Below are 24,255 nucleotides of genomic sequence, written 5' to 3'. Positions count from 1 at the left end.
AATACTCCCCACTTGCCTGGATCAGTGCAGCTCCCACAATGCTCAGGGCAAAGCAGCCCACTTGATTGGCATCCCATCCATAAACATTCACTCCCTCTACCACCAACGCACAATACAAATGCACTGCAGCAACTCACCAAGATTCCTTAGACAGCACCTTCCAAACCCATGACCACTACCATTTAGAAGGACAAGGGTAGCAGTTGTATGGGAACACCACCACCTGGATGTTCCCTCCAAGCCACTCACCATCCTGACTTGGAAATATATCGCCGTTCCTTCACTGTCGCTGGGCCAAAATCCTGGAACTCCCTCCCTAACAGCACTGTGGGTTTACCTACACCACATGGACTGCAGCGGTCCAAGAAGGCAGCTCACCATCACCTTCTCAAGGGCAATTAGGGATGGGCAATAAATGCTGGCCCAGCCAGCGATGCTCACATCCCGTGAATGAATAAAAAATTAGAGGAACTTCATTCAGCCCGAAAGCCAACACAGAACATAGGACAACGATCCAAACCATGGTGGGAGCAGTGGAGGCAGCAATTTAAAATAACTGAAGCTATGGATTTGAAACCAACAGGAGAAAACCTAGGAACATCACTTTCAAAGTATTAGTTTGATTTCGCAAAGAAGATGAAAGAAGAAAAAAAGAAAACGCATTACTTCAGTCGGAAGCTTGAAGTGAACTGTTTAGGATGGTCTGCATCGATTGAACAGTCACTACTCCTTCCACAGCTCTTCAAAAACACTGAGCGTCCACAGCAAGGACAACGATGGGAGATCTGGAGACACCAGCTTGCGAGGTGCTGAACAGCTTGGGGCTTACAGGAGAAGGCAAAAAAAAAAGACCAGATCAATGTATGCCATTGGGCCCATAACAGACAATGTCCTGGCGAAGCAAGGAGACCTCGGCATACTCAAGGAGGTTCTGAGGGTGTTTGGTACCTAATTCAGCCCTAAAAAAAATCTGGTAATTAAGCAGGTGAGAGTAAACCAAAGAAGACAGACACCGAAGTTTATCTGTGACCATATAGTGGTCTGCTTGCTTGATATGGTGCTATCAGACTTCATACAAACTAAATATGATTGAACTTTAGAAAAGGCTGTACAATATGCAAGGCAGGCGGAGCTGCAGAAGCAGAATTAGGGCGTTCATCGGGGAGACTCTGAGGCTCTGGAGGGTTCAATCCATTGTGTAGGCCCAAAGTCGGGTGCACTGCCCATCGAAAAGCCTGCCAGAACTGCTGAAGAAATGGGAAGAACCATTTCATCCATTTTAAAGTGTTCCTGATGTGGCGCCAAAAAACCACATTACTGAAAAGAATATCTAGCAGGGCCAGGCAAATGCTGTCTCTGTGGCAAGACGGGGAATTTTAAAGAGTTCTGCAGATCCAAACCCCCATTTAAAGAAGGAAAGCTGGAACAAACTCCCAACAATTTCAAAGTACGTGAAATTGGCAATAAAGCAATTGAAGTTAAAGATTTCCTAGGAGAAATAAAAGATCCCGATAAGAAGTGCTGGTCTGTAGAATTAGAAGTCAAAGGATACAGAACAGAATTTAAATTGTACAAAGGGGATGGAGTCACAGTCTTATCGGACAGATTGGAGCAGCTTAAAGACATTTAAAATAAAACTTCAAGGACCAGTATGCACAGACCTCAATGTAAAGGGTCACAACAACCCTTAGGCGCAAAGACAAAGAAATTCATGAAACTCTTTATACCTTGCAGTACCAGCAAATTTTTCTGCTCAGCAGGAGAGCATGTTCAAAACCTGGTTTTCTACAGAAAGTGGATGAAGTAACACAGGATGACAGACAGGCAATATTCAGAACATGTGCTTAGCCCCCACAACAAAGCACATGTCTGGAAAAATTCAAACAACTACAGATACTCTTGAGAACTACAGTTGACTAGGCTACCAGGTAAGACTCGGTGCTCGTCTCTGAGGCAGAAGCTTATTCTTCCACAATACTTCCCACCAGCCTCAGAAAACAAGCTCAGCGAGATTGAAGAAGCCCTGTTGAAGGACACAGAATATGCTCAGGGCAGAGCATACTGCCAGGGCAGCTCACCTGAATATGTCCCAAGCAACCAGGTGTTAAGGCAAAATCAAGAACAATGGACACAGAATCACAGAATTTTAAAAGCACAAAAGTAGGTCATTCGGCCCATCATGTCTGCACCGGCTCTCCAAATGACCGAGTGCCATTGCCCTGCCTTTGTTTCTATTCAAATAATCATCCAATGCCTTCTTGAAGGCCTTGATTGAACCTGCCTCCACCACACTTCCAGACAATGCATTCTACACCCAAACCACTCACTGTTTGAAAAAGATTTCTCTAACAATCATTGATGACTTTCTAGTTTGATGACTTTCTAGTCTTCAATGGCAGACTGGTAATTCTGGGAATGACGCGAGAAGACATTTTCCAAAAGCTCACTGCGGTCATTTGTGCATTACCAAATGCAGACCACAGGCACGGGAATCAGTACAGTGGCCTGGAATCTCAAAAGCCATAGAAGAGCTTATTTGTGCCATCAATAGTCTAGATCCTACAGAACCATTCCTACCATCAACATTTCCATCTAGGCCTTGGCAAAGGCTAGGGATGGCCAGCTGTGAAGAAGGGTCATATGGACTCGAAACGTTAATTCTGTTTCTCTCTCCACAGATGCTGCCAGACCTGCTGCATTTTTCCAGCATTTTCTGTTTTTGTTGTTAGGAATGGATCTGTCTGCTTTCAGAGAGAAAATTTACCTCAGAACAGACTCCAAACCACCAGCGCAGAAGGTGTGGTAAAAGCTTTGAAACTCATTTCTTCCACATATGGTATTCTGGATGATGTAGTCTCGGACAATGGTCCACAGTTCATAAATGAACACTTCAGACAATTTGCCAAAATAAATGGATTTCACCATGTGGCCAGTTCGCCATACCATCCGCTGGATAAAGGAGAAGCGGGGAGAGGCGTAAAAACCATCAAGATGCTCATGAAAAAGAACAATAACCTGCATACTTAATGACACCATGAAGTAATGGACTTTTGCCAGCAGAACTACTAATGGAGGAGAAGGCTAAAGATTCAACTTCCTTCATTACAGCATCAGACCTAACATCACCTTGGAAGATTATGAGCAAGTAAGGCGTAAGGAGGATATACAGTCCAACTGGTATAATCACAGGCATAGAACAAAAACAATATCCACATCAGTACCTGGACAAAAGGTATGGATAAGAGACCACTAGGCTGAAGCTCCAGTCCCAGGGCAAACTCAGCAGCAGCGATCATGTCCTGTTCAGACACCATTTGGAGTTCTCCGGAGAAACAGAAAGGCTTGATACTGTTAAAGCCGCAAGAAAAAAATAATTCAAGTATTACCAAGATTGGGATGATGAGATAGACTCCACATCAAACACCTCAAAAAGTGACATTTGAGTTCAAGAACTGAGCCTTGACCTAAAGTACAAAAGACAAGATCAGGAGTTGTAAAAGCAGCAGACTTAACTTGTAATGTTAATATCGCCATGCGGAGTTGGTGGGAACGTAGATAGTTTAACAAAATAATTCAAAAATTTTTTAGAGAATATGTTTGAGGGGAGATGTAAAGAGTTAATGTTTATGTTAATTAGACAATGATGTTAATGATCATGTAAGCATGACATCAAGTCAGATGACCAAGGCACTCCAAAGAAGCAGGTCACAGAACAACCTGCGTAAAGAGAGTAATATTTCTAGCCATGTGGTCTTGGTTGTAAATAAATAGTTTAAATAATACTACCCATGTCTAAGTCACTCACAGTGTAAGAGGAACCTCATTCAGCCTGTAACCACAGGAGCATAGGACAATCCAATACACCCGAGGTTATGTTAATATAGTGCTCCATACGGAGCAGCAATGCTGCACCCCTCAATGTAAGGTGCTCAGACTGCTTAAGGAATGGCCAGTACTGTGCTACCCAAGGGAATGCATACGGTTAGACCTTAAAGTTATAACACTTTATTGTCTCTCCATATTGCCCGTACACTTTAAATCAGTAATCAATCATGAGCCCAAGTCTAACTCTTGATCCATTCCCTTTAAAAATTGAACTGAATGATATAAAGATCCCCAGAAATTCCCATCCCCAGGAGTATGACACTGATTGTCTGCTTTAGATAACATCAGCGCATGGGCTAACTCACCTATCGAAATCTGCCAATAATTTGTACTGAATTGCTAACCCCCCAAGAACATTACCAGTGCCCTTAAAAGAAGGATCAGTTTGGGGGTGATGCTTCATCCAGCATTCTCATCAGGAGTACCCCCTGGAGGGTACATGCAGGAAATCATCACTGGGATAACCCATCATTTATTAATTAGTCGTCCTTGTCATTTTAAAAATTTTATTCTTTTATTTACACACAGCGAGTTATGATTTAGAATAGGCTGGAATTGGATAAATAATTGAAGGGGAACAGTTTGCAGTGCTGTAGGGAAAGAGCAAGGGAGTGGGACTAATTGGAAAACTATTTCAAAGAGCCGGTACAGGAAAGAGGGGATGAAAGGCCTCTTTATGTACAGTAGGAGTGTAGAATTTCATAATTAACCCTGCACTTGCTCCCAACTCTGACCCCATCATCTTTGTGGAAATTTCTTTTAAAAAAACCACATTCCTTCTGTCCAATCATATCAGAGTCTTTCTATAGGTCCTGTTACCACATCCTCAATAACAGATTCTAGCAGTTTTCCACTCCAGATGTCAGGCTAACTAGCCCTTTGTTCCCTGTTCTCTGTCCCCTTTCATACAAACATTATGCGAACATACGAGTTAGAAGCAGGAGCAGGCCATTCGGCCCCTTGAGCCTGCTCCACCTTTCAATAAGATTATGACTGATCTGATTGTAGCCTCAACCCCACGTTGCTGCCTACCTTGAATAACCTTTCACCCCCTTGTTAATCAAGAATCTATCTAACTCTGCCTTAAAAATATTCAAAGACTCTGCTTCCACCAGCTTTTGAGGAAGAGGCTCCATGGCCCTCTGAGAGAAAAAAATTCTCCTTTTCTCTGTTTAAATGGGTGACCCCTTTTTATAAACAGTGACCCCTACTTTTAGATTCTCCCACAAGGGGAAACATCCTCTGCACATCCATCTTGTCAAGACCCCTCAGGATCTTATATGTTTCAATCAAGTTGCCACTTACTCTTCTAAACTCTGATGGATACAAACCTAGCTTGTCCAACCTTTTCTCATAAGACAACCTGCCCATTCCAGGTGTTAGCTCAGTAAACCTTCTGTGAACTGCTTCCAATGTATTTACATCCTTCCTTAAATGGAATGAAACTGGATGGACCGCCCAGCATCAACCTAGGCACCGGAAATGACAATGGCAATCGCAGCCCTGCCAACCCTGCAAAGTCCTCCTTACTGACATCTGGGGGCTAGAGCCAAAACTGGGAGAGCTGTCTCACAGACTAGTCAAGCAACAGCCTGACATAGTCATCCTCACAGAATCATACTTTACAGATAATGTCCCAGACACCACCATCACCATCCCTGCGTATGTTCTGTCCCCACCGGCAGGATGGGCCCAGCAGAGGTGGTGGCATGGTGGTATACAGTCGGGAAGGAGTTGCCCTGGGAGTTCTCAACATCGACTCTGGACCTCATGAAGTCTCATGGCATCAGGTCAAACATGGGTAAAGAAACAACAAGAGGGAAAAGCATACTTGACCTCATCATCGCCAACCTTCCTGCCGCAGATGCATCTGTCCATGACAGTATTGGTAGGAGTGACCACCACACAGTTATTGTGGAGATAAAGTCCCGCCTTCACATTGAGGATACCCTCCATCATGTTGTGTGGCACTACCACTGTGCTAAATGGAACAGATTTCGAATGGATCTAGCAACTCAAGACTGAGCATCCATGAGGGGCTGTGGGCCATCAGCAGCAGCAGAATTGTACCCGAACACAATCTGTAACCTCATGGCCCAGCATATCCCTCACTCTACCATCACCATCAAGCCAGGGGATCACCCCTGGTTCAATGAAGAGTGCAGGAGGGCATGCCTGAAGCAGCACCAGGCATATCTAAAAATGAGGTCTCAACCTTGGGAAGCTATTACACAGGACTACTTGTGAGCCAAACAGCATATTCACCAAGTGACAGACAGGGCTAAGCGATCCCACAACCAATGGATTAGATCTAAGCTCTGCAGTCCTGCCACATCCAGTTGTGAATGGTGGTGGACAATCAAACAACTCACTGGAAGATAAAGCTCCACAAATATCCCTATCCTCAATGATGGAGGAGTTCAGCACATCAGTGCAAAAAATAAGGCTGAAGCATTCGCAACAATCTTTAGACAGAAGTGCCAAATGGATGATCCATCTCGGCCTCCTCCAGAGGTCCCCAGCATCACAGATGCCAGTCTCCAGCCAATTCGATTCGCTCTACGTAATATCAAGAAATGGTTGAAGGCGCTGGATAATACAAAGGCCTCGACAATATTCCGGCAATAGTACTGAAGACTTGTGCTCTTGCTGCACCCCTAGCCAAGTTGCTCCAGTACAGCTACAATACTGGCTTCTACCCGACTCTGTGGAAAATTGCCCAGGTATGTTCTGTACACAAAAAGCAGGACATATCAAACCCGGCCAATTACCGCCCCATCGGTCTACTCTCAATCATTAGTAAAATAACTGAAGGGGTCAGCGCTAGCAAGCAGCGTTTGCTCAGCAATAACCTGCTCACAAATGCCCAGTTTGGGTTCTGCCAGGGCCACTCAGCTCCTGACCTCATTACAGCCTTGGTTCAAACATTGACAAAATAGCTGAACTCCTGAGGTGAGATGAGACTGACCGCCCTTGACATCAAGGCAGCATTTGACCGAGTGTGGCATCAAAACTGGAGTCATTGGGAATCGGGGGAAAACTCTCTGCTGGTTGGAGTCATACCTAGCACAAAGGAAGATGGTTGTGGTCATTGGAGGGCAGTCATCTCAGTTCCAGAACATCACTGCAGGAGTTCCTCAGGATAGTGTCCTCGGCCCAAACATCTTCAGTTGCTTCATCAATGACCTTCCTTCCATTATAAGGTCAGAAGTGGAGATGTTCGCTGATGATTGCACGATGTTCAGCATCATTCGCGACTCCTCAGATGCTGAAGCAGTCCATGTCCAAATGCAGCAAGACCTGGGCAATATCCAGGCTTGGGTGACAAGTGGCAAGTAACATTCGTGCCACACAAGTGTCAGGCAATGAGGATTTCCAACAAGAGAGTATCCAACCATCGCCCCTTGATGTTCAATGGCATTACCATCACTGAATCCCCCACTATCAACATCTTGTGGGTTACCGTTGACCGGAAATTGAACTGGACTAGCCATATAAATAGTGGCTAAAAGAGCAGGTCAGACGCTAGGAACCATGTGACAAGTAACTCACCTCCTGACTCCCTAAAGTCTGTCTACCATGCACAAGCACAAGTCAGGAATGTGATGGAATACTCTCCAATTGCTTGGATCAATGCAGCTCCCACAACACTCAAGAAGCTTGACACTATCCAGGACAAAGCAGCCCCCTTGATTGGCACCACATGCACAAACAGTCACTCCCTCCACCACCAACGCACAGTAACAGCAGTGTGTACCATCTACAGAAATTCACTAAGGCTCCTCAGACAGCACCTTCCAAACCCATGACCACTACCACCTAGAAGGACAAGGGCAGCAGATAGATGGGAACATCACCATCTGGAAGTTCCCCTCCAAATAATTCACCATCCTGATTTGGAAATATATCGCTGATTCTTCACTGCTGCTGGGTCGAAATCCTGTAACTCGCTCCCCATCAGCACCGTGGGTGTAACAAGAAGGCAGCTTACCAGCACCTTCTCAAGGGCAACAAAGGATGGGCAATAAATACTGGCCAGCGAAGCCCACATCCCGTGAATGGATAAAAAAAAGAGACTGGTACTGTACACAATACTTCAGATGTGGTCTCACCAGTGCCTTGTATAGCTGAAGCATAACCTCCCTACTTTTGTAATCAATTCCCCTCACAATAAATAATAACATTCTATTAGCTTTCCTAATTACCTGCTATAACTGCATATTAGCCTTTTATGATTCATGCACTAGGACACCTCCGTCCCTCTGCATCTCAGAGCTCTGCAATCTCTCACCGTTTAGATAATATGCTTCTTTTTTATTCTTCCTGCCAAAATGAACAATTTCACATTTTCCCGCATCATTTGTCAGATCTTTGCACAATCACTTAACCTATCAATTGCTGATAAAAGAGACATTTTTGTTGAAGCTTTTCATCTTGCACTCATCAGGACAATTTGCAAGAAAATACCAATGTCAGGGGAAACAACGTACTTATACTGTATGAGAAGAGATTGCTGATTGGTTGATAAGTGGACTCTGATTGATAGACGTGTTGCCATGGAGATTGCACCAGTGGATGGTGACTGACAGTTATGCCAAGCAGAGTTTGGAATTTAAACCAAGCAGCTCGACTCTGATTGGTCATGACGTTGCCCTAGGGAATGAAGCAGTGAATGTCCTACCGCATGGTTACTGTTAGGGGGCCTGTACACCACTACCACAAGTGACTTCTTACCTTTATCATTTCTCATCTCTACCTAAGCCCATTTCTACATCCTATTTTCCTGAATTTAGGTCATTCCTCTCTAATAAGCTAATACGATCAATTAACAGAGCCACCCCACCATTTTTTCCTAGCTTTCTGAACTTCTTAAATGTCTCATACCCTTCAATATTCAGGTTCCAATCTATGTCATCCTGCAGCCATGTCTCTGTAATGGCTATCAGGTCGTATTTATTTATTTCTATTTGAGCAATCGATTCATCTGTTTTGTTTCGAATTCTACATGCATTCAGATACAGGACCTTTAGTTTTGTCCTTTTATTATTTTTGTAACCTCTAGCCCTATCTGCTGATTTACTCCAAGATTTGTACTCTGTCCCTTCCTGTCATAGTCTGTTTATCATTTCCCATATTAATACCTTTCTTTCTTGTCTTTTCTCTATTCTTTGATTTACCACATCTTCCCAAATATGATTCCTTGCCCCCACTATTTAGTTTAAAGCCCTCTCTACTTCCCTAGTTATGCGGTTTGCTAGAACACTGGTTCCAGCATGGTTCAGGTGTAAATCGTCCTAACGGTACAGCCCCCACTTTCCCCAATACTGGGGCCAGTGCCCCACAAACCAGAACACACTTCACCCACACCAGTCTTTGAGCCACATATTCATCTCTCTGATTTTATGTACCCTACGCCAATTTGCACATGGTTCAGGTAAAAATCTAGAAATGAGGTTGTTTTTTAATTTGGTGCCTAGCTCCTCGTGCTCTCCATGAAGAACCTCTTTCCTAGTTCTACCTATGTTGTTGGTACCTTTATGGACCAAGATAATTGGATCACCCCCACTCCGCCATCTCCCACTGCAAGTTCCTCTCTAGCTCTGAGCAGACATCCCAAACCCTGGCTCTAGGCAGGCAACACAGCCGCCTGGGCTCTCGCTCTTTGCTGCATAGAATAGTGTCAAGCCCCCTTACTATACTGCCCCTACCACCACTACATTCCTTTTTGCTCGTCCCACTTAGGTGGCTTCCTGGACTATGGTGCCATGGTCAGTCAGATCATCCACCCTGCAGCCCCCACTCACATTCATACAAGCTGAGAGAACCTCAAACCTATTGGATAATTGCAAAGGTTGAGGCTCCTGCACTCCTGCCCTCTGGGTCCCCTTACCTGCCTCACTCGCAGTCACACCCTCCTGTCTCTGACCACTGACCAAATCAGAAGATCCTATCCTAAGTGGTGTGACTGCCTCCTGGTACAACTATCCCCCTCCCTGATATGTCACAGTGTCTGCAGCTCGGCCTCCAGCTCAATGACTCTGAGCTGAAGCTCCTCAAGCTGCAAACACTTACTGGATCACACTGGCAATCAGGTGCTCCCACATGCTTCAGCCAGGATGCATCACCTGTCTACTATCCTTAATGTGTTTTCATTAATTATATTATTCACTTAGTTATTTTCCTCTTTTATATATTTGTTATGATATGGCAGATGGTAATTGCCAGGCTGAGCAAATCCCGAAGGAAACTTGGTCAAGCTATCACAATGATTTTGTAATTTATATTTATCATGAGAAGGTATTTACACTGAAGTCAGAAGTAAAGAGTCCACTACCACCTTTGGAGATTTTAAGGATTAAGTTAAAACATTTATTAACAAAAGAAAATAATTTAAACACACAAGATTACAGTTATACTTAGTCTTATAACAGTTCCCAAAAGATTTCTACTTGACTCCCAACTACACACCCCTCTCAGGCAACAGTCCAAATAGATTATTAATTTAAAAAAATCCAGCAATATTACCACAAGCACCCACTGTTGATTTAAGGGAGGTATTTCATAGCTTCTCTCTCCTTCTCATTCAAGGAAGTCCACGGCTTTGAACAAAACCTTGCTCTCTGGACCAAACCAGCATATCCCTGGGGTGGCTAGAGGTTGTTTTCTCATAGGTCTATTTCACACGGTCCACCTCTCAAGATCTCACAGGGCATCTCCACATATAGCTTTCCGTCTTTCTTGAAATATATTTTCTCTCTTCTGATCTGTAAATCCCGTTGTTTCACCCTTGCTTTGAAAGTTACTTTTCCCAGAATATAAAAATCCTTCTTGTTGTCCTTATGACCAACACTTTTGGAAAAATAAACTTACCAACTTTGCCAGTTGTAAAACATCTTATCATGTCTCTTTGAAAATCAAACAACCTCTCAACTTATCTACAAATGCAAATTCCAATCACACTATATCTACTAAGAACTCATCTTAGCTTACCCATCTCTATTTCAAAATGCCTGTTTTTTTTTACATGTAATCTCTTTGATAATTCAAACCTTGCAGTCTGACTGTCTTCAGTTTAATTAAATTAGTCACACACACAAAGAAACACACACCAACACAGCCCCCAAAAGCCGGCTTTAAAGTATCCCACGGTAATATTTAGAAAAAATAATATTTCCTTTACATATTTTATTAACTTTACCACCAGTTCATATCCTATTTTAAACCTTGGGACTGGAATAGGCCTTAACCACTTACCAGATACTCACCAAACAGCTAGCTATTTTCCCTGTAGTGGAGTAAGAACCAAGTCCTACAGGGTGGAAAAGTTAGAAAAAGAAAAAGCAAAGGAGCACTTCCTTCCCTCCAGTGAACTCCTCCACTCACCAAACTCCCAAATATGCACTCAGTTCCCTTTCTTGAAGAACAAGGTTACATTTGCTGTTTTCCAATCCATTGGGGACTGTAGTATAAAGGGTTAATATTAAATATGTAAACAAACAGTCTACATCATCAGTGACGTAGGATCACATGATAACAGAGAATGGAAAGAGATAGATCTAAGAAGAGTCTATCTTGTAAATAGTTAGTATAATGTTGAATAGAGTTTGCTAACAGTATCGCCTCCAGCATTGTTTGCAAGCCCAGATCCATAACTACCATTTCTGAGAAGAAAAACAACAACAACAGAGGGACTGCTCTCGAATCCAGGGAATTCTGAAAGACCAGAGCCAATGCATTCACTATCTCTGCAAACACCTCTTTAAAAAATCTGGGATGTAGGCCATCAGGTCCAAGGGATTTGTGGCTTTTAATCCCATTAATTTCTTTTCTTTACACATATAAAATACTTTAGGTTCCTTATTTTCATTAGACCCTTGGTTCCCCACAATTTCCCATACATATTCAAACCCACTCCAGAGGTATAAGCATAAAATCCAGGTGGGTTACAACTGTGCAGTACTGAGTGAGTGCTGCACTGTCAGAGGGCAGCACTGAGGGAGTGCTGCACTGTCCGAGGGTCAGTACCGAGGGAGTGCTGCACTGTCAGAGGGTCAGTACTGAGGGAGTGCTGCACTGTCAGAGGGTCAGTACTGAGGGAGTGCTGCACTGTCCAAGGGTCAGTACCGAGGGAGTGCTGCACTGTCAGAGGGTCAGTACTGAGGGAGCGCTGTACTGTCGGAAGATCAGTACTGGGCAGGCACTGCAATATCGAAGGTGCAATACAAATAGAGTGCAGCACTATGTATGGAGGAAATATTGTGCTGCCAGTGGTACCATCTATGGATGAGACATAAAATGAGACCATATCTATCCCCTGTTCTCTCTAAAGGACATAATGTGGCCACTATTTCAAAGAAGAGCTGGGGGGGGGGGGGGGTGGGGGTGGCCTTCCCAGTGTCCTGGGGCCAATATTTAACTTTCAACCAACTTCACTAAAATCTGAAAGTGTGATGTTTGTGAGATCGTGCTGTGTACAAATTGGCTGCCACATTTCCTACAACAATGAATTTACAGGGCAAAAATTTTTAATTTCTGTGGAGCTGAAATGTGCCTTTAGAAATGTATGATTCATATTGCATGGTCATTGTCATTTCAACTTGCAAACACACTGAATCAAAGTGCAGCTGCCACAAACACTGTCTCAGACTCAAAACCACTTGGGTATTTTCAGTTTCTACTTAAGTTGGTTGAAAACCCCAGTAAAAAAAAAAAAGTTTCCACAAACCCTCCATCTTGCTGCAGTAAACTGCATCTTCCTCATTCTGGCCTGTTCATTCTCTTCCAGATGTCTGCTGTGAACATTGCAATTGTGGCCCACTGTGTCCTGGCCCACCCTGACCTCCCTTCAGATGCTCTCCCGGCTCCATCCTGTGACTTGCCAACTCTCACTGACTCTCATTCCAGGGCTGCTTGAACCTCATTCACATCTCCTGCCACCCCCAGACCTGACATCTCTCTCCCAGATTTCTCCAAACTCCAACATGTCTAGGACCCAAGTGCTGACACCTCCACCTCTCCCTTCCAACAAACCCAGGGTCTCCAACTCTGACGACAGATGTCCCTAGATATTTGACTTGGTGACATCCAGATATTCATCTCTCCCCTTCTCCCCATTCCCAGGTTTAATGCCCCATTCCTGGGATGCCAGCTTCGTGTCTTGCTGTGTACTCACCTGTCTTGGGTGCTAGCATTGCGACATTGTGCTCCACTCTGCTCTGCACTCTCTCTGGAGAGACAACTCCTTTCTCCAAACTGAATGTCTTGGGCTAGAGGCTGGATTACAATGGCCAGGACGTAGCGGTCCAGTTGATTGAGGAGGTAAGTGAGCAGGAGGCAGCACAGCACATGAAACGAGTAGGCACCAGCCTGGCAGATACCCAGACACCCCATCACCCAAATCCAACTATCAACCTTCTTAGCAGAAAACCTTCCTCAAAATGACAGCAGCTACAGGTGGTGTCAAGCAGTTAATGGAACACTGGTTTTACTCAGTCTCACTTCCTTTATGGTGCTCCAATCAAAAATAGAAATAGAAACCAGAAATAAATGACAGTAACAGAGAGACCAACAAAATCAGCCAACTAGAAGAGACCCCATCCCCCAGTCATCATCAGCTGGGAGAGACCTCCCCTGAGACAGACACCTGGGAGGACATCACCCTTCCAGAGAGGGAGACAGTCTAAATCATCCCAAGCCAAAGAAAGCCCACGACCTCTAACACCTCTTGTCACGCCCCTAGCCAAGCTGTTCCAGTACAGATACAACACTGTCATCTATCCAGCAATGTGGAAAATTGCCCAGGAATGTCTTGTATGCAAAAAGCAGGACAAATCCAACCTGGTCAATTACCACCCCATCAGTCTGCTTTCCATCATCAGTAAAGTGATGCAAGGGGACATCAACAGTGCTATCAAGCGGCACTTGCTTGGCAATAACCTGCTCGCTGATGCTTAGTTTGGGTTCTGCCAGGGTCACTCAGCTCCTGTCCTCATTACAGCCTTAGTTCAAACATGGACAAAACAGCTGAACTCTAAGGGTGAGATGAGAATGACTGCCCTCGACATCAAAGCAACATTTGACCGAGTGTGGCTTCAAGGAGCCCTAGCAAAACTGGGGTCCATGGGAATCAGGGGGAAAACTCTCCGCTGGTTGGAGTCATACCTAGCACAAAGGAAAATGGTTGTTGTTGTTGGATGTCAATCATCTCAGTTCCAGGACACCACTGCAGGAGTTCCTCAGGATAGTGTCCTCGGCCCAACCATCTTTAGCTGCTTCATCAATGATCTTCCTTCCATCTTAAGGTCAGAAGTGGGGATGTTCGCTGATGATTGCACAATGTTCAGCACCATTCAGGACTCCTCAGTCCATGTCCAAATGCAGCAAGACCTGGACAATATCCAGGCTTCAGCTGACAAAAAGCAAGTAACAATCAGACCACAGATGCCAGGCAATGACCGTCTCCAAAAAGAGAATCTATCCATCTTCCCTTGATATTCAATGGCATTACCATCGCTGAAGCCCCCACTATCAACATCCTGGAGGTTACCATTGATCAGAAACTGAACTGGACTACCCATAGAAATACTGTGGCTACAAAAGTAGGTCAGAGGTTAGGAATCCGGTAGCGTGTAACTCACCTCCTGACTCCCCAAAGCTTGTCCATCTCCTACAAGGCACAAGGAATTTGATGGAATACTCCCCACTTGCCTGGATGAGTGCAGCTCCCACAACACTCAAGAAACTTGACACCGTCCAAGACAAAGCAGCACACTTCGTTGGCGTCCCATCCACATTCACTTTCTCCATCACGGACGCACAGTAGCAGCAGTGTGTGCCATATACAAGATGCACTGCAGGAATTCACCAAGGCTCCTTCGACAGCACCTTCCAAACCCACAACCACCTCCATCTAGAAGGACAAGGGCAGTAGACATAAAAGCAAAGAACTGTGGATGCTGGAAGGGCAGCAGACATATGGGAACACCACCACCTGGAAGTTCCCCTCCAAGCCACTCACCATCTTGACTTGGAAATAAATCACCGTTCCCTCACTGTTGATGGGTCAAAATCCTGGAACTCCCTCCCTAACAGCACTGTGGATGTAGCTACACCACAGCGCTTCCAAGAAGGCAGCTCACCACCACCTTCTCAAGAGCAACTAGGGATGGGCAATAAATGCTGGCCTACCAGCGACACCGCACCCCATGAAGGATTTAATTGGACATTGCAGACTGTGTCGATGGTGAAATAGGTTGGTCTCTGGGGTGTGGATCAAGCGGGCTGCTTTGCACTGGATAACGCTGAGCTGCTTTAAGTGTCATTGGACTGGCACTTATCCAAGTGGCCAGTATCCCATCATACTCCCGACTCGTGCCTTGTAGAGGATGGACAAGCTTTGTGGAGACGGGAGGTGGGTTACTCACCACAAAAATCTAAGCTTATGATCTGCTCCATTAATCATGGCATTTATGTGGCTGATCCTGTGGAATTTCAGTTCAATGTTATGGTGATAGTGATATTATTGAATCAGAAGGCAAGGTCTCTTTTCGGAGATGATCTTTGCCTGACACTTGTCTGGTAATGTTATTTGCCATTTATCAGCTAAAGCCTGGATATTGTCAAGGTCTTGTATATGGACATGGACTGCTGCTGTATCTGAGGAGTCGCAAATGGTGCTGAACATTGTGCAATCATCTGTGCAATCATCAGTGAACATCCCCACTTCTGACCTGATGGAAGTAAAGTCATTGATGAAGCAGCTGAAGATGGTTGGGCTGAGGACACTACACTGAGGAACTCTAGCAGTGATGTCCTGGAACTGAGGTGACTGACCTCCAACAACCACAACCATCTTCCTTTGTGCTAGGTATGACTCCAACTAGTGGAGAGTTTTCTTCCTAATTCCCATTCACTCGGTCAAATGCTGCCTTGATGTCAATGGCAGTCACTCTCACCTCACCTCGGGATTTATATTGTGACCATGCTTGTAGCAAGGGTGTAATGGGACCTAAAACCAAGTTGTCCTGGCAGTATTGGAGCTGCGTTGTGGGGGGGGAGGGGATTATGGGAATCAGCCCATACTGATTCCTGATCACAAATTAGTCTTGCCTCATGTGAGGATGTAATTTATAATTGAGCTTCCTTTTGAGGTCTACATGGATAGTTATCATGATGATACAGGATGCGCAGGCTTATGGATCAATAATCAGAGAATTTTCCGGGAAAGGTTGAAACCTGGGACTTCATCCCTCGGGCCAGTTACTGGGTTGCAGTTGGCGATGTTTACAGTCAACCAGGAGATGCGCCATCGAAGGGGTCATTTTGTAGGGTGTGTAGTGTTTTCCAGTAAGCCCCACAGGTTTTCAGACAAGTGCAAGTGTTTTTTTTTAAAAAGGTCCTATATCAAGGAGAGTCCTTTCATTTGCTGTCACTCGATGGTGCGCAACCCTCAACCACTTGAGGATGGGCCATGGAAGGTGTGGCCACTTGCTGGGCAAATGGAACATGGGGAACAGCTCAAATTGTTCCTGGGACCTTCTAAGTCAGACCATCACCCACTTACTGACCTTTTGCCCTGAGATTTCCTCCTGCTGGCACCACAACCATTCACATGGCATCAGCTGAAGTTACTGAATGGATTGTTAACCTCAATGTTAAACCATAACTGCTTCCTTAGCCAAACTAATAAGAAAACCTAAGGATCGTCAGCAGCTGTGGAGCCTGTGCTCTGGTGAGAGTCAAGTGCTTGCAAAACCCCTACCCCAGTGAGAGCCAGCACCTGCTGAACCCATGCCCCACTGACAGTCAGTGTCCAAGGAACCCATACTTGTTAGTGACAGAATTACACCCACTAGTCCTGCACCCCAGTGTTCTACAGCCAGCGAGTATATGTGGGCTTTTTTCAGTAAGTTGATGTTGGAGTTTTGCTCTCCAAAAACATCTTGTGTATTTAATAGAAGATTTGTTCTGAGGTGACATATCACTCAACGAAAACCGCTCCCCCAACAAACAAAAAAATAGAAACACACAAGGTTTTTATTATGTTCAAACCTCTTGTATTAACCAGGAATCGAGGGGAAAATTACACCTAAACCTCACACAGCTGAAAGTCTTGACTCCAGGAGAGATCATCACAACTACTTGACTATTCACAGGCAATGGGAAGTTCTTTCCTCAGTGTCTATTTATTACACAGTACTGTCAGCAACTCAAACAAACGGAAATATTAAAAGATATTGGCTACACACAGTCATGGGACCCTGTACAAAGCATGTCCAGGAAAAGCTGTCAGCACTGAGATCACAGGAAAAAGTTTGGGGGAAAAACACATTTCAGCACCAATTTCCAGCCAAGCCTTTAACCTCCCGGTATCTTCCTGCAAACTTCAGTTCAGAGACTGCAATAAATCTCCCAGTGGCTCAGGCAGTTTGCTCAATGAACTGAACATACCTGGAAATCCCTTGTTCCACTGCTAGTCTGTGATGTCAGCTCATTTGAAAGGGTATTTTCAGTCCCTTGGAACCTGGATCCCACTGTCCAGGAATTAAAGGTTCTGCTCAGGAGCAGGAACCTTGGCCAATTCGATTTTCCCATCCTCAGCTCAGTGGCACTGAGGCCAATCATGGCTATGACTCACCATGAATCAGTTATTCTCATAGTTTGAAACTGGGGCTCAGAGCAGAATGACCAGAACCATAGGTCTGATGCCAGGTGACAGTGCAACCCCCTCCATGAAACAATCAGGATGATAAGAGCCCAAGGTTACAAGGATTAATCATCTCCTGTAACACACTGACAGACCTGGTGACAATCAGAGGTGCTCCCATTGACAGTTTAAATCCACAGACATGTTGGCTGTCTAAAGTAGGTGGGGACGTACCCAACACACCTTCTGGGCACGAGTTCAGTTTTGTTTGGAAGCAGCTGGTGGGTTGAGTTGGGACGTTTAATCATGACCAGCCTGTAGCACTGACTCCTGAAACAGCTCACCGACAGGCCACACCCAGGGTAACCAGGTGTGCTGTTAACTGTGCTAGGTGAGTATTCTGGACACAACAGCATTTGTTTACCAGGCTGAATCTTCCTCCATGTGACACTAGATCTGAGGTTGGGCAGGGGCTTGGGAATCAGAACCTTATTGTAGGACCACTGAAGGTGACAGGAGTCAGTGGCGGTGGCCAGTCAGTACAGTCAGTCACTGACCTGGGGCCACAGCTGGACTGCAGTGGGAGAAGAGGCAGGGGGCAGAGGGGATCTGGAGACAATGAGATACACAAAAAAAATTTAAAAGACAAAGATGGTTCCCTGGCTAATTTAAACTTGCAGCCAACCATCAACATCAAGTTTACAAAAACATTTTATCAACAACTAAAACTGCTTTTAAAAAAATGAGTTTTCACAAGAATCGAGGTGGGGGAAAGCCACAAGTGATTTGGTCACTTAAAAAAACTTTAGTTAGGTGTGAGTATGCACGAGCGTGTGTGTGCATGTCTGTGTATGTATTTTTTAAGCGTACAATAATTTGCTAAGTGTTATGAATCCACAGTAAAAACGGGAATTGTTCCGATGCTCCCACTGGGTCTGTAATCCCGTGTCACTGGTTCAGGCAGAGTCTGCACAATCTCAGACATTAGGAGTTCGAGAGGCCTGTCCCCATGTTGGGCAGGTTGGAACAGGGTGTACTTCTCAAAGTGGAGACACTGCTCTCTAACAGTCACTCCTCCACAGTTTGATTGTCTTGTCATTCTCCAGTGCTGCCGATGCGATGATGTTTTCTGTTGGGTGACAGGCTGTGGAGATCACAACGTCTGCAACGGAACAGGCAGAGAGTTGATGAGACAAACCCTGGCACAGGGAGAGGAAATCCCTCCAATAAACGTCACAATCCCATGCACTGAGTCTAGACAGACTCTAATGGGCAGAGTCAGGGTCACATAACTGCTGAATTCATCATTAAACTGCCACTCGGTAGCCAAAAGGCTGCTGGTGCAGTCTGGGGTATGGTTTGATGACATCAGTTGCTTCATTTTACAGAGGATGACACTGTACAGAACAGAGGGCATAGCCATAATATCAGAGCTAGAACATTCAGGGGTAATGCCAGAAGGTACTTTTTCACATGAGGGGCTAAATGGCCTCCACCTGTACCTAATTCTCTCAGTCGTGAGCAGCCCAGCCCAAGAAAATTAAGCTAAATTGTAACAATCTCCAACTAAAATCATAGATGTAATTGAAGGAAGTGGTCCTGCATGGGATCCAGTTAAAAGCAGACAATGTACAAGAGCCAGAAACCTCCACAGCACCATTAATGCAGCTTGCATTTATATGGCACCTAATAATAACCTCGAAGTGTCCATAAGCCCTTCACATTCAAGGAGATGCTTTTGAATTGTGCTGAAGGGAAACTCAGCAGCAAAGCTTTCAACCAAGCTCCAGTCTTTTTAGCACTATTATATTCCACTTCCTCATCACATCACCCAAACTTTCTAAGCCTCCATCACAAAATCCTCTTCCTCCTCCCCAAAATCGGATTTCTTTTCCTTCCCTACACCATGGCACAATGTGACTGGTAATATTCCTGAGGAATCTGTACTGGGGCCTTAGAGATTTAACATTTTTACCAATGAGTTGAATGAAGGGATAGAGGGCTGTATATACAAAGCCTGCTGATGACACCAAGTTAGGCAGCATAATAGCAGAGTGCAACAGAAAGTTGTAAAAATTCCAATGAAATGTTACTTCTGTTTCTCTCCACAGATTTCCAAGGGTAGTGGAAATTTGGAACTCTCCCCCCAAAAAGCTGTTGAGCCTGGGGGTCAACTGGAAATTTAGAAACTGAGATGGATCAATTTTTGTTGGATTAGAGTATTAAGGGTTATGGAACCAAGGTGGATAAATGGTGTTAAGATATAGATCAGCCATGAGCTAACTGCATGGAGGAACAGGCCTGAGAGGCAACTCCTGTCCTGTGGTTTTTTTTTGTAGAGCTTCGAGGGTTTTAATATTATTTGGTGTAGTTGGCTACACCCGAGTCAAAAATTCAAGCCTCACTCCACTCGTCAGGTACTTCAGTGAATGTGCAGTGTTTGTGTCGTTTTTGAGAAGGGTCAATGAGGGTAGTACATTTGATGTTCTCTACATGGATTTTAACAAAGCTTTAGACAAGATCCCACATGTCAGACTGGTCAGAAAAGTAAAAGCTCTTGGAATCCAGGGGAGAGACAAATTGGATCCAAAACCAGCTTAATGGCAGAAGTAAAAAGGTTACAGTCGACTGTTGCTTTTGTGATTGGAAGGCTGTTTCCAGTGTGGCTCCACAGGGCTCAGTACTGGGTCCTTTGATGCTTGTGGTATCTTTCAATGATTTAGACTTAAATGTAGGAGACATGACTAAGTTTGCAGATGGTACAAAAATTGGTCATGCGGTTGATAGCAAGGAAGAAAACTGGATTTCAGGAAGATATCAATGTACTGGTCAGGTGGGCAGCAAAGTGACAAATGGAATTTAACCTGTAGTGTGAGGTAATGCATTTGGGGAGGGCAGACAAAAGCAATGGAATAAATAATAAATGGTATGGCTCAGAGAAGTGTAATGGAACAGAGGGACCTTGGCGTGCATGTCCCCCAATCCCTGAAGGTAGTAGGACAGGTAGATAAGGTGGCCAAAAAGGAATAGGGGGCACTTTCCTTTATTGGTTGAGGCCTGGAGTGGAGGAATGGGAGGTTCTGCTAGAATTGTATAAAAACACTGGTTAGTCCGCAGCTAGAGTACTATGTAAAGTTCTGGATTGTGCACTACAGGAGGGATATGATCATATAGAGAGGGTACACAGGAAACGAGCGCAGGAATGGAGAATTTTAACTAAGAGGAAGTATTGGATAAATGGATTATTTTATTTGGACCAGAGGCTGAGTGGAGATTTAATTGAGGATTAGAAAATTACAAGGGGCCTACATAGAGTGACTAGGAAGGAGCTATTTCCATTATTAGAGACCAATAAGCAGGGGGCATAGGTTTAAAGTAACTGGTGGAAGGATCTGGGGGATGGGGGGGTTAAGGGTTTTTCTCACCCAGAGGGTAGGGTCTGGAACTCACTGCCTGAAGGGGAGGTAGAGGCAGAAACTCTCATCACATCTGAAAAAAAACTTGGATACGCACTTGAGGTGCCGTAACCTCCAAGGCTATGGACCAAGAGCTGGAAGGTAGGAATAGACTGGGGATCTCTATTTCAGCCACCACAGACACAATGGACTGTAACTCTAAGTTTCTATGTCGTACTCCTAATATGCCCAAACCCACGAGTGCTGTTCACACTCAAGGGACCCGACTCCTCACCTGTGTGTCCTTGTAATTTCTGCACTATCTCCTTTGTCTGGAGGTTCCAGATGTATACAAAGTTGTCCTCAGATCCTGAGACAATCCACTTCAAAAAGAAAATTCACAATTATTCATCAAAAAAACCCCAGAATTATACAGAATTCCCAGCACAGAAACAGGCCATTCGGCCCAACAGGTCTATGCTTCACATTTCATCTCAGCCCATCAACATATCCTTCTATTCCTTTCTTCCTTATGTACTTATTCAGCTTCCCCTCAAATGCATCTCTGCTATTCCTCTCAGTCACTCCCTGTGGGAGCGAGTTCCACATTCTCTCCACTCTCTGGGTAAAGGAGTTTCTCCTGAATTCCCAATTGGATTTATTCGTGATAGTCTTATATTCATTTATGCCCCTCTAGATCTGGTCTCCACCGCCTATGGAAACATTTTCTCTACTTCTACCTGATCAAACATCTTCAGAATTTTAAAGGCTTCGATGAAATCACTCCTCAAACCTTCTCTCCTCTGGAGAGAAGAGCCGAGCCCATTCAGTCTTTCCTGACAGTTATAACCTCTCAGTTTTGGTACTATCCTTGCAAATCTTTCTCCAGTGCCATTTTGGAATATGGAGACCAGAACTGTGCACAATTAACTGTGGTTAAAATCTACACAGATGGACATGTAACCTACAGTATCCAACTCAGATCAGCAAGATTAATACCAGGAATATTGTCCTTACAACTCCTGGGAGCTCTTCGCATCCATAGGGCCCAGACATTCTACCCTACCCTTGTCATGACTACTGGCTAGTGTAAAATTGCCCTCAGGGCTCCGGGCCCCGCACTGCTATCCAGTGACCCCCCACTGGAAAATGACAGGGTTGGCCCAGGCATATTGCTCTTTGCTGTTCAATAACTCAGCAAGGCTCATATAAGCAGAAGGACAACTTGGGGAGAGGGAGACTGGGATCACAGACTCCAGCAGTCAGCCGACAAATTAGCCAAAAGGAGGTACAAATGGGGAACTCTATTATACTCCCATAATAAAAACTGAGTGACTCCAGTTACAATGAAAGACAAACTGTTGGACTTACCTTGCCACCTGTAACAGAGAAGTTGGCGAATATGCAGTACTTCTCATTCTTGTGCCCTGTGTATGTCTTTAAACACTGAAACACATGCAATAAGTGTCAGCAACTCATCCCAGCCAGGCAGTGCTGCACATCAGCAGCAAATAACATCAGCTAAAGCACTCAGGGTAATACAGCCAAATTAACAACCATTTAATTGAACCTTGAAGATGGTGTAGGTAAAACGTTTAAATATGAAATCGCGAAGTCTATGACTCCAGTAATTCTGCTTCTCAAGCTCAGAAGATAGCTCACAAGGAGATGCCTGCTTGGTTCTGGGGCAGCATTGGAGGCCCTGACTGCCCGAGTCTCCAGTGAGGAGCAGAAATCAGGAAGGCTTAAATTTTCAAACTGCACTTTTTAGAAGTTGGTAAGTGGTTCCTCCCTAAATGAATCCTCAGAGAATCAAACAGCACAGGAGGCAGCCATCTGGCCACCTTGTCTGTACCAGTCCTTTGAAAGAACTATCTAATTAACGCCCTTTCCCTACAATCCTGTAAATTTCTTCTGTCCAAGCATTTATCCAATTTCATTTTTGAAAGTTATTAAACCTATTTCCATGCACGCGTTCCAGGTCATAATTTATTGCATTTAAAAAAAACCACATCTCCCAGTTCTTTTTCCACTATAAATCCTTTTTTCAGGTACTGAGCCCCACAAACCACCTCTCAGATTCCAGGATCAGCCTACACTGATTGAGGATTGGGCAATAGTTCGGTATGTAAATGGACTCATCACTGGTGGAATAAAGAAATAAGATCAGCCAGTTTGCTTGACCCCTGCTAGAACATGCACCTGACTGAATGTTGGGCGGGTTATAGACCAGGCTGTGTTCCGATTCCCCTACTCCATGTAGTAGCTCATTACTAAAGACAAACTTGAAGAATGCCAACCTGGGATACAGGTCCCACACACACTGAGCTGTCACTACAAGGTCAGTGGGTGTGTGGGACACGTACCCCAGTGAGAGTCAGTGTGTGTGGGACCCGTACCCCAGTGAGAGTCAGTGTGTGTGGGACCCATACCCTAGTGAAAGTCAGTGTGCGTGGAACCCGTACCCCAGTGAGAGTCAGTGTGCGTGGGACCCGTATTCCAGTGAGAGTCAATGCCTTCAATTTTGGAAAGAAAAGGATTTGAAATATAATCCATCAGTCTTCCAACACGTACCTTTCCTTTACTGTAGTCCCAAAGTTTCAGAGTGCTGAAAGAGAGAGAATTATGAATATTGGTAAAAGAAATTCAAGTGTTCCACAACTGCAGTCAGGATACCAGTTCCAAATAACAGCTATTCCTTCACAGGCGAAGTGGGCGGTGGGGGGGGGCAGTGTTGGGCAAGGAGGGGTGGCGGCGGGCGAGGTGGGGGCCGTGTCGGGAGGGCAAAGGGGGGGGGGGGTGGGGCCTCAGAGGGCAAGGGGGGGGTCCACGACAGGCGAGGGGGGGGAAGGGCCATGGCAGGCGAGGGGGGCCCACGGCAGGCAAGGTGGGGGGGGGGGGGGGGGGGGGGGGGGTCCACAGCAGGCGAGGTGGGGGAGGGCCAACACTCCAGGGTCCTCCTGCACAGAATGAGTTTTCCTTCTCACTCACTGAGGAGGTTGCAGAATGGGGAGATTAGAAACAGCTGGCACAGAGGCTCCGGGTTCAGGGGGAAAGTTTCTTATTGCACTAATCAGGAGGACCATCACTGGATCACAACAACTGTGCCCAGGGCTGTGACCAGTGATGAGCAGTCGGTAGGGGTTCCTTACTTGTCAAGTGTTGCTGCCAGAATGTATTTCCCATTCGGGGAGAATTTCACGAAGGACACAGGAGGATTATCATCATCTGTTGAGAGAAACGCACTGTTAATGTAAATAGAGATTACCCACTGGCCCCAGTGCTGCAGAATGAGCTGACTGGACCAGCAACAGCCCCAATGGAACAGGA

The 24,255-nt window shown here is 45.1% G+C and overlaps 2 protein-coding genes across 6 annotated transcripts in view; both read right to left on the bottom strand.

Moving 5' to 3' along the window:
• The window catches only part of LOC121281508 (probable galactarate transporter), a 36,622-nt gene extending 23,347 nt beyond the window's left edge, over window positions 1-13,275 (bottom strand). Inside the window, exon 1 of the mRNA XM_041194453.1 lies at window positions 13,058-13,275. Within this exon, the coding sequence (XP_041050387.1) occupies window positions 13,058-13,275 (218 nt within the window). The remainder of the gene's footprint in view (window positions 1-13,057) is intronic.
• A 3,648-nt stretch (window positions 13,276-16,923) lies between these two features.
• wdr5 (WD repeat domain 5) overlaps window positions 16,924-24,255 on the bottom strand; it is a 42,039-nt gene continuing 34,707 nt past the window's right edge. For all 5 annotated transcript variants that reach the window (XM_041193316.1, XM_041193314.1, XM_041193315.1 and 2 more), the window contains exons 10-14: window positions 24,078-24,153; window positions 23,500-23,533; window positions 22,297-22,371; window positions 21,221-21,308; window positions 16,924-18,692 (exon numbers count right to left, since the gene is read on the bottom strand). In XM_041193316.1, coding sequence (XP_041049250.1) covers window positions 18,592-18,692; window positions 21,221-21,308; window positions 22,297-22,371; window positions 23,500-23,533; window positions 24,078-24,153 — 374 coding nt within the window. In that variant the 3' untranslated portion in view covers window positions 16,924-18,591. The remainder of the gene's footprint in view (window positions 18,693-21,220; window positions 21,309-22,296; window positions 22,372-23,499; window positions 23,534-24,077; window positions 24,154-24,255) is intronic.

The sequence above is a fragment of the Carcharodon carcharias genome, chromosome 8 (assembly GCF_017639515.1).
Source record: "Carcharodon carcharias isolate sCarCar2 chromosome 8, sCarCar2.pri, whole genome shotgun sequence".
NCBI lineage: Eukaryota > Metazoa > Chordata > Chondrichthyes > Lamniformes > Lamnidae > Carcharodon > Carcharodon carcharias.
Note: the sequence above shows the minus strand (reverse complement) of the source record. Positions and strands in the feature narration are given on the sequence as shown.